Source organism: Ascaphus truei, chromosome 3 (genome assembly GCF_040206685.1).
Source record: "Ascaphus truei isolate aAscTru1 chromosome 3, aAscTru1.hap1, whole genome shotgun sequence".
Lineage (NCBI taxonomy): Eukaryota > Metazoa > Chordata > Amphibia > Anura > Ascaphidae > Ascaphus > Ascaphus truei.
The window spans coordinates 64,693,032-64,705,680 of record NC_134485.1 but is presented as its reverse complement, the minus strand read 5'-3'; the positions used below and the strand labels follow the sequence as shown (position 1 = coordinate 64,705,680).

At 46.5% G+C, this 12,649-nt stretch overlaps 1 protein-coding gene across 1 annotated transcript in view; it reads left to right on the top strand.

Moving 5' to 3' along the window:
* The window catches only part of SPECC1 (sperm antigen with calponin homology and coiled-coil domains 1), a 140,702-nt gene that overhangs the window by 101,096 nt on the left and 26,957 nt on the right, over window positions 1–12,649 (top strand). Inside the window, exon 9 of the mRNA XM_075594178.1 lies at window positions 5,355–5,471. Within this exon, the coding sequence (XP_075450293.1) occupies window positions 5,355–5,471 (117 nt within the window). The remainder of the gene's footprint in view (window positions 1–5,354; window positions 5,472–12,649) is intronic.

Genomic DNA, 12,649 nt, shown 5'->3' with positions numbered 1-12,649 from the left:
ATAAAACATTTGCATATCGCATCTGATAATTCTCACCTCTAGGTAATTCAAATGCTAATCCCAAAAGCCGACGGGGAAAAACAATGGTGTTTTGGACAATACTACTAAACGTCATATTTGTGGTAAAGGCTCTGGTTAATACTAAACATTTGACGCACGTGGAGAAGTCTAGAAAATGCCAGTCTTCACAAAAACGACCTATTGTATATATCTTTATATACAGTAGCTATATCCAGGTACATATCGCTTCAAAGCAGTAATACACGTGACCTAATAATATAACACACAATGGGAATAAGCGCTTGAGACATGAAAGTAACATTAGGAAAAAGGAGAGTTTGCAATCTAATATCAATTGGGGAGATAAGTCCAACACGTTTCATGCACCACTACTTTTATGGTAAATGAGAAAAAAGCACCAGGTTCATGGTAGTTTGGATATGAAATTTAGAAGAACTGGGTAATAGCAAAGCATCATGGGATTCGGAGAACAATGCTTAAGTGGATGCATTGAGCAAAACCTGGTTCATTTCAGAAATCATGAAGGCTTAATAGCAAGCATCCTGGGAATTCATTTAATTTAAATTGGATCAGCTCAAAATGATGAGACAAAATCCTTACCTGGGAATATATTGGCAGGAGCCCAGGTAAGGACAATTGCTTTTGCATTCCTGTTTACTTAACACTCTTACTGCTCTTAGCTCCCTCTCTTCACGAGCAATAAAACTATTTCACTAGGTTACATACTGTACAGGAGACGAGTTGCAAGATGGGAGGGGCAAGCGGCTATAGCTTTGCTATTTGTGGCATGTATCTATGTACAGTATGTATGTCTTTATTTATATAGCGCCATTAATGTACATAGCGCTTCATAGAGTAATACACATGACAATCATAAATAACAAATAATACAAATAACAGATCATGGGAATAAGTGCCTCAGACATAAAAGTAACATTTCGGAAGAGGAGTCCCTGCTCCGAGGAGCTTACAGTCTAATTGGTAGGTAGGGAGAACGTACAGAGACAGTAGGAGGGCGTTCTGGTAAGTGTGTCTGCAGGGGTCCAAGCTTTTTTGTCATGTGTATAGTATTAGCCACGGTGCTATTCATATGCTTCTTTAAGCAAGTGTGTCTAAGGCCTCGGCCATGTTCCCTGCTTGCTGGCTGAGGCGCGCTCCCGCTCAGCACTGAGCCCCTACAGCTGCAATTAGAGTGGCTTTAGTAGGGGCTCACCTACGCTTCCGCAAGCGCGCGGAAGCGCAGGTCTTAGGGAAATTTAAAATTTCCCCGCTTGCCGGTGCGACAGGCCGGTCACGTGAGCGTTTCGCCCAATGAGGGCAAACCAGCTCCGTGACGTCACTGGCCCGCCCCCCGGCCTGTGACGCGCCCGCCCCCGGCCGCCCCCTGACGGCCCGCTGACAGCGCGTGCGGTAAGCAACCGCAAGGCCAGGGAAAGCACCCGCTTTCCCTGCGCCTCAGTGCGCCTCAGCACGCCAGCAGGGAGCCTGGCCGAGGCCTTAAGGTGGGTCTTAAAGGTGGATAGAGAGGGTGCTAGTGGGGTATTGAGAGTAGGGGCATTCCAGAGGTGTGGGGCAGTCAGGGAGAAAGGCCTTAACCCTTTCTCATTGAATGCCCCACACCTCTGGAATGTGATTTAAGCGCTGCCTGGGGTAGTTCTAGCCTTATGCAATTGGGTGATACCATGACAACTGCAGAGGGAGATTGCACTTAAACGGCTGCACATACTGTACTTTAAACAGGAATCCTCTCACCACTCTGTATTTACTGTTATAAATGTAAAACTATGGGTCTCTGAGTGCATGGCAATACTTTGCACGTGGGGCACCCCTTGTTATAAATGTATTTTAGTTTGTCAGTATTCAGTGCTGGACATGTCTGCCACAGACTTGCCCTTGCCCACGAGCTAATCACTGGTAAAAGTCCTTGGATGTGCCCTGTGCTAGGATGTGTTACATTATGTTGGCACAATCAATTGGTTCGTTATTGTGTCTTCCTTATCATAAGCTATTGTAATCTTCAATGTAGACTAACTGGGAAATCTCCCAGTGCTATGACTGGTCATATATAAATATGCACCAGCATGGATTTCTGATTTGATATTTAACTGCAAACGGTAGTGTTGTTTATAAAAAGTAATACATTGAGTCCCCTCTCGTTTTCAAGTATGTCCTGGGCACAGAGATGATGACAAATACATTGTTACAAATACATGGTTTCAGTGGCGGATTTCCCATTGGGCCCTGGCCTAGGGCGGCAAAAACTTCCACACGCTCTCGGCCTATCAGACCTAATGGGAATGCGCTTGCATGTGTCGGCCACCTCCTTGCAGCAACCCTCCATTTCCTTTGGAAACCCAGCTTCAAATGACGCCGCGGACGCCCCAACGTGATATTTCATAGCATCTCATTGCCATGGCAACGTGACTGCGGGCGGCATCACATCGATGACGTCTGCGGCGTCATTTGACGCTGGCATTCCAAAGGTGATGTAGGGCATCAGCAAGGAGGCGGATGACACATGTAAGTGCCTTGGGGCGGCGCTGCGTGGTTACATTTAATTAACAGGGTTATATATTATAGATATATAGACATTGGATGAACAGTTAAAGATAATATATGTTATAGGCGTATGGAACAGTCACAGACCAGATTAAAATGTGAGACAGCTTTAGTTTTGAAAGAACTTGTACTTTACAGGAACAAATCCTCCCTAAGTCTGCTGGTCAGAAAGCGTATCGCACAGCAGATGCTAATGCCAATAATCGACTATGGGACAGAGTATATGGCTCGGCACCCCAAACCCATCTTGGCAAACTTGATACCCTCTACAATTCAATATTCTGTTTTGTTCTCCAATGCAACTACAACACACATCTCTGCAAAATGCTCAAAGAACTTAATTGCAAAACAAAGCTGTATGGTGCTCTAACATAGACCTGACCAATATTGGTTGTGGCAGTATAATACACACGGCGCGCTGCCCGTGACGCAGCCAAGCGACGGGTTAGGGGTGAGGAAAGGCGGGAAAATGAACCTTCATAAGGTAAGAGATTTGATCAGAGTGTTATCACCTTGAGAAAGAGCGGAAGCTCGAAACGCGTTGGTGGGGGCCCCTGGGCTCATCCTTGTTATCATGCTCTGATCCAATAAACCTTATTTTTATTGGGAACACACTCTCCAGCAATTTTTCCAGTAGTGCTCCATCTCTCCCTGCTGAACCAAAGAACTTAATTGGTCATCACTTGAGTCTAGGCGCAAAGTTCATATTTTCTGACATGCCTTCAAATACTTTCTGGGCAAGCTACCCATCTATCTGAGCAAGCTGCTCACCCATACCGCATGCATCACTTATCTGAGATCTGACTCCAAAAAACTGTTCATGGTCCCAAGGCTCAACAAAGTATCCGGCCGCTCCTCCTTCTCTTACCGTGCACCCCAAAACTGGAACAATCTACCAGAGACTCTCTCAGCCACCACCAGTCTAAGTTCTTTCAAAACTAAAACTGTCTCGTATTTTAATCTGGTCTGTAACTGTTGCATACACCTATAATATATATCATCTCTAACTGTGCATGCAATGTCTTGTATATAATGTATGCCCTGTTCACTTATGTTACTATGTATTTGTAACCATGTATTTGTCATCATAACTCTGCCCAGGACATACTTGAAACCGAGAGGTAACTCTCAATATATTACTCCCTGATAAAACATTTTATAAATAAATAAGCTTGTGTAATCTCTTCAGATACTGGGACAAATTGGGCAGTGTTGTGAGAAGGTGGGGCTAGAGGTGTTTTCCCAGATTGAGCTTCATGTTTGCAGTTGGGGTTGTGCTCTGCTAATAGGGAATTAGCACACCCCCACAAAGTAGTCATTGAATGCGTTTGCAATTTCAGTGGAATTTGTCACAGTAGTATCATCCTTTTTGATATTAGATGGTTGTTGATGGCTGATGGTTATGGTGGCATGCTGTTGTTGGGTCAACTGACCAGTGACCACTAGGTTTATCCCCCATGATTGAGTGCTATACCAAAGGTTAGGTGACTGCAGTAGGCAGCCTTTGTTGTTATCACAGAATTGGTACTTGCTAGCGATATACTGAGAGATCTCTGAGAGGGTTACTCTCTTATCTGTACGGTCTTGAATGGCACAATATATAAAAAAGATGTAACTATACGGTGGGCGCGTCAATGACTGCTCATTGCATTTATGTACCATGTTAAAAACGGGCGGTGACAAACTAGCTTAATGTTCATTGTTTGAGTAAAGTGTGAACCTGCTACTTTTGATGAAAATATGCAAAGTACAAGGACATTAAACAAAGAAAAGCAGAGTTTAAAGCGAGACATTTCTTCATTGTATCTTGTATTGAAACACGTGTGAAGTTCTTGGCATACATGGGCAAAGATGCTGCACTGTATTCAATGCACCATCTGCCGTATGCAATAAATAAATCCTACTGGGCAGACTTACAAAAATAAAGATAAATCATTCAGATGTAGCCAGACTGTTTTTGGTGCCACGCGAACCCAAGTTTAATTCCCCGGCATTTATTTGCAATTTGCGGCACCGCGACCACTTCTGTGTATCTGAATCATACAGTACAGTACTTCACTAGTATGTTACTAGTACAAGTCCCACAATCTAGCAACTATTCTACATTTGCATTCAGCTTGAAAAAAAAAAAAATTACAGTTTGGAATTCATTATTTTCAATAAATAAAACTTTTATTTAACGGCCCTCTTCTTGGCTGGTGGACGTCCTGGAGTGGGCATGTCGTTGTGCGGGAATAGGCAGAGATATTTAGCGCACCGTCTGCCGGACTCCTACTGAACTGCAATGACATAAATAACCCCACAAATAATTCTGCTGCAGTCGAGCTGCGGTGAATAAAGTGTTTATGTGGCTTTAATCTCGCACCTTGTCACGGTACCAAAAGCATTAAGTCTGGCTACATCTGTACTTTGCTGACAAAAGCTCAGTTGCTTTTACTGCATCACATACTGTACTATAGGTCAAAAAGTTGAATGTCCAAGATTTCATGATGCATGCTACCGAGATTTTGTTAGCAATGTTATTTGACTGTACAGTACTGTACGTTGACAGCAGCTCGTGGTGTAAAAAAAAAAAAGGCTCTATTCCAAAAACTGCAAATACAGGAAACAATGAAAGACTTGGCTCAACTGACTTCAGTAATTAATTGTTCATTAGATTTCAATTTGACATTGTGACAAAACAGTCCTTAGACACAACTTCTTAGCGAACATCTGAAAGCGTTTTGCATAACTATTTGGCAGTGTTAAAAATGGTATGCTTTTTCTTTTCACAGAATATTGATATCACAAACTTTAGCAGCAGTTGGAGCGATGGTTTGGCCTTCTGTGCCCTCCTTCACACATACTTACCAGCTCATATTCCATACCAGGAGCTCAACAGCCAAGATAAGGTACAGTACTGTACAGAACGCACCTCATTATCACAGTGATGCTTTCACTTTACTCAGTATGGCCCACATTTGCTAAAAGGGGCTAAGCTTTAGCACACCTCCTCCATTTTTTTTTTGTAGGGTAGGAACCAGGACACCAAAAGCTACTTTTTAGCTTACAGTAACCCTTGGTTTCCGAGATACTTACCGGTGAACTTACCGGGTTTAAATCTCCCTCAGGGGAAACAAAATGACTGCCATATTAAGGGCTAATAGGAAGCGCCAACTGTAATGGACGGACGTTTAAATCGCCTTTAAAAACTTGGAAGTAACCACGGGTAACTTGACCAGCAAGTATCTCGGGAGCTGGGGGGTTCCGAGGAGCTGCAAAATAGTGCAGTTCAGCTCTGGAGGACCCTCCCCCCGGATTCTGTCCTGTAAAATAAAATGGAGGCAAGCTAGGATGGGATTACCCCTTTAGTGTGCTGTATCTGGGCCTATGTTGTTACTTTATCTCCAAATATCACTCCACTTACACACCGGGCTACATTTGGGGAAAAAAATAATAATATTGCAGAGATGCATGCAATAAACATGTCACTGGGGGAGGGAGAGTCATGCGTGTGTATTTCCATTTGATATATTTTATTATATGTGTAGCTTCTTATGCTTTGCTATATGTTATGTGTGTTGTAGTGGAAAATGTTTGTCATAAATCCAGGGTCTTTGCGTATTGCTTGTCTCTCCAGCACTAACGGCTGTGAGGAATAGTTGATGGGTTTTTTTTTTTACCCATTTAATATGTTTCTACTTAGGGTTTCCAAAGGATATATCCATTTAAAAACCAAAATTGGGCATTTGTACAAAAGAAAATAAAAGTTGTAATAAACCATAATGTAATGCATCATTTCATAATGAGACACTTTAGTATTACAATACTCCCTACTGTAACAAGGTCTTTGTTTGATAAATAAAATCTGACCACTTTTCCATTTAGTATAATGAGTGTTTACTACAAAATGATTACTCATACATCATGTTATATATACTGTTGTAATAGAAATGATGGAGATGTTGTTCATTTGAGGGGCCTTTTGCGAAGGTGAAAAGTGGGCCAGCTAGGTAGCTGTGTATTAACCCTTGTCCCATATGCAGGTCACGTGCTCACAGGTGGGCCGTACGTGACAACTATATAACACTTTTAAATCGTAAAGTTTTTTGGAGAGTCATTTGACTCCCTTTAGGAAAGTGTTTAATCAAAACTACAGGAAACAAAATGAATACACTTTTTTTTTTTTTTTTTTAAGTAAGGGCTCCAGGAAAGACCGTAATCCAACCACTACAACGAATTGAGGCTTAGCGGTTTAAAGCAAGTGGGAAGGAAGGACAGGATAGTGGGAGGAGAAAGGTAAAACAATGTCAGAATGGGATAAAGATGGGTGAACGAGAGAAAAGGATGGAGGTATAAGTGGTATGAAGAGTGAAGGTGATGGTGATCATGGGGTGAAGGTGGTGAGAGACTTCTGATTCATTGAGGCCAAAGGTGCTTTATTTTATTTGCAGTTTTCAATGGGATACAGAAAATAAAAAGGGAACATTCAGGACAACAACTAGCAGTTTTCACATACATTTTAAATGTGAACAGTGATGATGGGGTCAAATTAACAACTACTAATAACAACACGTTTAAATAATAAATAGACCGGACAAATACATGGGGGGGTGGGGAGAGGGGAGAGCACCTTCTTTATCAGCTTTTTAGATTTTTAACTTGTCTATTTTCCTGTACCTATTATCTGTGAGAGATATTCCTTGTTCCATGCCTTGCCAGAACAACCTAAGGGGGAACAATTTAATCCCTCCTATATTAAGGCCAGCTCTCTGCCCCCCTTCTCCGGCGAACCAGGGATCCCATATCTGGAAAAACGTATGGCAGTTCTCTCTCAGGAATGCGGTGAGCTTTTCCATAACAGAGATATGCCATATCCTATGTTTAACCATGGCTAGAGAGGGAGCTTCCTGTTTTTTGCAGGACGCCGCGATGCAGCATCTTGTGGCTGACATGATATGAGCGATCAGCTTGGCTGAGGCTCGCGGCATATCCTGAATAGGTCTTCCCAGGAGGACAACCCATGGGTCTGGTCTCAGTTTAATATTTAACAACCTATTAATAAGTTGGAAGTTCTTCCTCCTATTTCAGCATATAGAGATATTTGCCACCTGCATCAGAGCTAATTAGAATATGGTACAGCAGTGGTGCGCAAACTGTGTGTGTGTGTGTGTGTGTGTGTGTGTGTGTGTGTGTGTGTGTGTGTGTGTATATGTATGTGTGTGTAGAAATGTGTGTGTGTGTATATGTATATGTGTGTGTATGTGTTTTGTATGTATATGTATGTGTGTGTGTTTGTATATATGTGTGTGTGTGTGTGTGTATATCTATATATGTATGTGTGTGTGTGTATATATAAAGTATGTGAATGTGTGTGTGTATATCTATATATATGTGTGTGTGTGTGTGTTTGTGTGTATATATATATGGATTGTTGTGTGTGTGTGTGTGTGTGTGTGTGTGTGTGTGTGTGTGTGTGTGTGTGTGTTTGTGTGTATATATGTGTGGATGTGTGTGTGTGTGTGTGTGCGCGCTGTGCCTGTTGGTTGTCTGTGGGTGTGGGTGTTGGGATTGAGTGTTGTGTGTGTTGGTGGTGATTATGTGAGTGTTGGTTGTGACTGTGTGTGTGTAGTGATTGAGTGTGTGCTGTGTTGGTTGTGATTTGAGTGTGTGTTGTGTGTGTGTGTGTGTTGTGATTGAGTGTGTGTGTTGGTTGTGGGTGTTGTGATTGAATGCAGCGTTGCACAAACTGAGGGGGGGACGCCCCAGGCGCAAGATTATTTAGGCGGGGCGCGTGCAGAAAAAAAACCTGGTTGTGCAGGTGAAAAAGATGTGCGCGCGCGGGCGGCCAAATAGAATAGTGCAGGTGGGGCCACGTGATTCGGAGGTACGCGGAGGAGCACGCCCCAGCGCTGTGATGTCAAACGCCCCTCCCTCCGGTGTCTGCCTACAATAGCGCTGTGGTCCTGCTCTCCTCCGCTGGCAACCTGCCTAGCTGCGATCCTCTTCATGTGAGAGGGTAGGCTGCCACTATATCAATCATACTATGAATGTACAGAAATAATAAAAAAAAGTGTAAACACTTCCCCGCTCGTGCTTGCTAAATGATGCAGGACACCCTGTGCTCATGCTTGGAGAGTTGGTGATGTCACCGCTCTCAGCGGCAGCGTGGACGCAGCCTAATTTTGCAAGAGCGAGCTGTTGAAGTATGTAAGTATTTAGGCTGCGCTTATAGTGCCGGCGACGCGACGTCGCCCGAAAACAAATGCATTGTCGCTGCCGCCTCGTGCGCTTATAGTAAGCGTGCCGTGGCAACGTGATTTTTTGAAGCCGGCAATATTTGATTTTTAAGGGGCTGTCGCCTCATGTGACAGCCCCTGAACCAATCAATGGCCTGGTCGCCCACGCCGCCGCCGCAAAGCGAAATACAACTTTCGCTAGCGGCGGCGGGTGACGTCGCGGGCACTATACGCGCGGCCTTAGACATATTTGTATTTACATTGTATACCGTTTAATAAAGGTTTTTTTTTCATGGGATTTTGATTACATCAGGCAGGGGGGCCCGAGAAATTTCATGGATAAAAAGGGGGGCTCGGCATAAAAAGTTTGCTCACCCCTGTGGTACAGAGCGGATATCATACCTTTCTCCAGAGCTCAGTTTGTATAAAGCGTTTCAAAATAAGTGGAGGCAGGAGACACACCGACCCTATAATATTGTGTGACAAAGTGTTTTACCTGCTCGTTCTCTCGCTCCCCCCCTCGTCATTCTCTCGCTCCCCCCCCCCCCTCGTCGTTCTCTCGTTCCCCCCCCCCTCGTCGTTCTCTCGCTCCCCCCCTCGTCGTTCTCTCGCTCCCCCCCCTCGTCGTTCTCACGCTCCCCCCCTCGTCGTTCTCACGCTCCCCCCCCCCTCGTCGTTCTCACGCTCCCCCCCCTCGTCGTTCTCTCGCTCCCCCCCCCTCGTCGTTCTCTCGCTCTCCCCCCCTCGTCGTTCTCTCGCTCTCCCCCCCTCGTCGTTCTCTCGCTCTCCCCCCTCGTCGTTCTCTCGCTCTCCCCCCTCGTCGTTCTCTCGCTCTCCCCCCCTCGTCGTTCTCTCGCTCTCCCCCCCTCGTCGTTCTCTCTCTCCCCCCCTCGTCGTTCTCTCTCCCCCCCTCGTCGTTCTCTCTCTCCCCCCCTCGTCGTTCTCTCGCTCCCCCCCTCGTCGTTCTCTCGCTCCCCCCCTCGTCGTTCTCTCGCTGCCCCCTCGTCGTTCTCTCGCTCCCCCATCATCGTTCTCTCGCTCCCCCCTCTCCCCCCTCTTCCTCCTCGTCGTTCTCTCGCTCCCCCCTCTTCCTCCTCGCCGTTCTCTCGTTCCCCCCTCTTCCTCCTCGTCATTCTCTCGTTCCCCCCCCCTTCCTCCTCGTCGTTCTCTCGCTCACCCCTCTTCCTCCTCGTCGTTCTCTCGCTCACCCCTCTTCCTCCTCGTCGTTCTCTCGCTCCCCCCTCTTCCTCCTCGTCGTTCTCTCGTTCCCCCCTCTTCCTCCTCGTCGTTCTCTCGCTCACCCCTCTTCCTCCTCGTCGTTCTCTCGCTCACCCCTCTTCCTCCTTGTCGTTCTCTCGCTCCCCCCCCCTTCCTCCTCGTCGTTCTCTCGCTCACCCCTCTTCCTCCTCGTCGTTCTCTCGCTCACCCCTCTTCCTCCTCGTCGTTCTCTCGCTCCCCCCTCTTCCTCCTCGTCATTCTCTCGTTCCCCCCTCTTCCTCCTCGTCGTTCTCTCGCTCACCCCTCTTCCTCCTCGTCGTTCTCTCGCTCACCCCTCTTCCTCCTCGTCGTTCTCTCGCTCACCCCTCTTCCTCCTCGTCGTTCTCTCGCTCACCCCCCACCTCATACTCTCGCTCCCCCTCTTCCTCCTCATCATCATTTTCTCGCTCCCCATCCTCCTCGTCATTCTCTTGCTCCCCCTCCTCCTGGTCATTCTCTCGCTCCTTCTATTCATTCTCTCGTTCCCCCCTCTTCCTCCTCGTCATTCTCTCGCTCACCCCTCTTCCTCCTCGTCGTTCTCTCGCTCACCCCTCTTCCTCCTCGTCGTTCTCTCGCTCACCCCTCTTCCTCCTCGTCGTTCTCTCGCTCACCCCTCTTCCTCCTTGTCGTTCTCTCGCTCACCCCTCTTCCTCCTCGTCGTTCTCTCGCTCACCCCCCACCTCATACTCTCGCTCCCCCTCTTCCTCCTCATCATCATTCTCTCGCTCCCCATCCTCCTCGTCATTCTCTTGCTCCCCCTCCTTCTGGTCATTCTCTCGCTCCCTCTATTCATTCTCTCGCTCCCCCTCTCCCTCCTCTCACTCCCCCCTCCTCCTCATCATTCTGTCGCTCTCCCCCTCATCATTCTATCGCTCTCCCCATCATCATTCTGTCGCTCCCCCCTCTTCGTCATTCTCTCGCTCCCTCCTCCTCGTCATTCTCTCGCTCCCCCCGCCTCGTCATTCTCTTGCTCCCCCTCCTTCTGGTCATTCTCTCGCTCCCTCTATTCATTCTCTCGCTCCCCCTCTCCCTCCTCTCACTCCCCCCTCCTCCTCATCATTCTGTCGCTCCCCCTCCTCGTCATTCTCTCGCTCCCCCCTCTTCGTCATTCTCTCGCTCCCCCCTCTTCGTCATTCTCTCGCTCCCTCCTCCTCGTCATTCTCTCGCTCCCCCCGCCTCGTCATTCTCTCGCTCCCCCCTCGTTGTCATTCTCTCGCTCCCCCCTCGTTGTCATTCTCTCGCTCCACCCTCCTCGTCATTCTCTCGCTCCCCCCTCCTCGTCATTCTGTCGCTCCCCCCTCATTGTCATTCTCTCGCTCCCCCCTCCTCATTTTCTCACACCCCCCATCTCATAATTCTCTTGCTCCCCCCCTTATCTCTGCTCTCGCCATCCCCCAAAATGTGCTGGTCGCCTAGTGGTTTCACCGGCCCTGCTTTCAGATGGTAAACCTCCAGCACAGTCCTCCTACTCTGAGAAAGCTGAGAATTCAGTTTCAGATGTAGCAGGTGTTTTTTTGCACCAGTTATCGCCTGATAACAAGGACAATCTCGTGTGTTACCGCTTCGTTTGTATTACAAACAGTAATTTATTCCAAATCGCGCTCGCGACAAGCGTTGCCATGCGCTAACTGGGCACAAGCATGTCTGCTAATCTGTCTCCCTTTCACAAATGAATCCGGATGTGGAAAAGAGTGGGTGGGGTATAGCGAACAAAAACGGGGGCTTTGCACAAACCTTGGGGAGACGACACTGTGAGTAGCATACACGTTTGCTTTATTGCCCTGTTGATTCACTGGCATGAAGACTACATACAGCTATCAGCTCCAGGGTTTGTATTTCCTGCATACAGGAGGAGAACCAGTCATCACTGCCAACATAGGCAATCTTAGGCTGTATTACCCCCAACAAACAGGCAAACGTGTACACTCCCACATTGGAGCACTGAAGATAGAGGATTATATTATCTCCATTCACCACTGTCCTCACATTTATGGGTCCCCCGAAATGAACAAATTACAGCTTTATTCACATGCTGTTATGTCCATTTACTTGGTAGCACTGGTTCTATTTTTTCTTTCACAAAAGAACTTGGAAGTACAAGGGGCTGCTGCTTTAATGTCTCCCTTTTTTTTTAATAGATAAAGGAGGCGAGATCGAAGGTTTAAAGGAAAACAAAAATTACAGATTACAATGTAAAGATACAGATCAGCTATTGCATAACGAAGCAAGTATGGCTTTTTCTGTTCTCGCTGCCCAAATGGCGAGACACCTTTTTTCCCCCCGTTTTTAATAAAGTGCGGCCCGCAGGCTGGTACCGGTGTGATTAAACTCGTAATGGAAACGAAACACAATATTTGCCCGGGGGGGATGTACGCTTCAGATCTAATATTTCCATTTACTGGCTAGGTGCCATGCACATTGCAAGCTTTTATCTCGAATTATTTATAGGGTCCTTTTGCGTGGCAGAAAAGCTAAATAAAACATTCAAGAGGCTTTTGTTAAGTAGAAGAATGTGGGAAGCATCTGTATTTGTTAACTCTCTGATGTCTCACAAATGGTCAGTCTATTTGTGTTCGTCTCTACCTAACCACAGA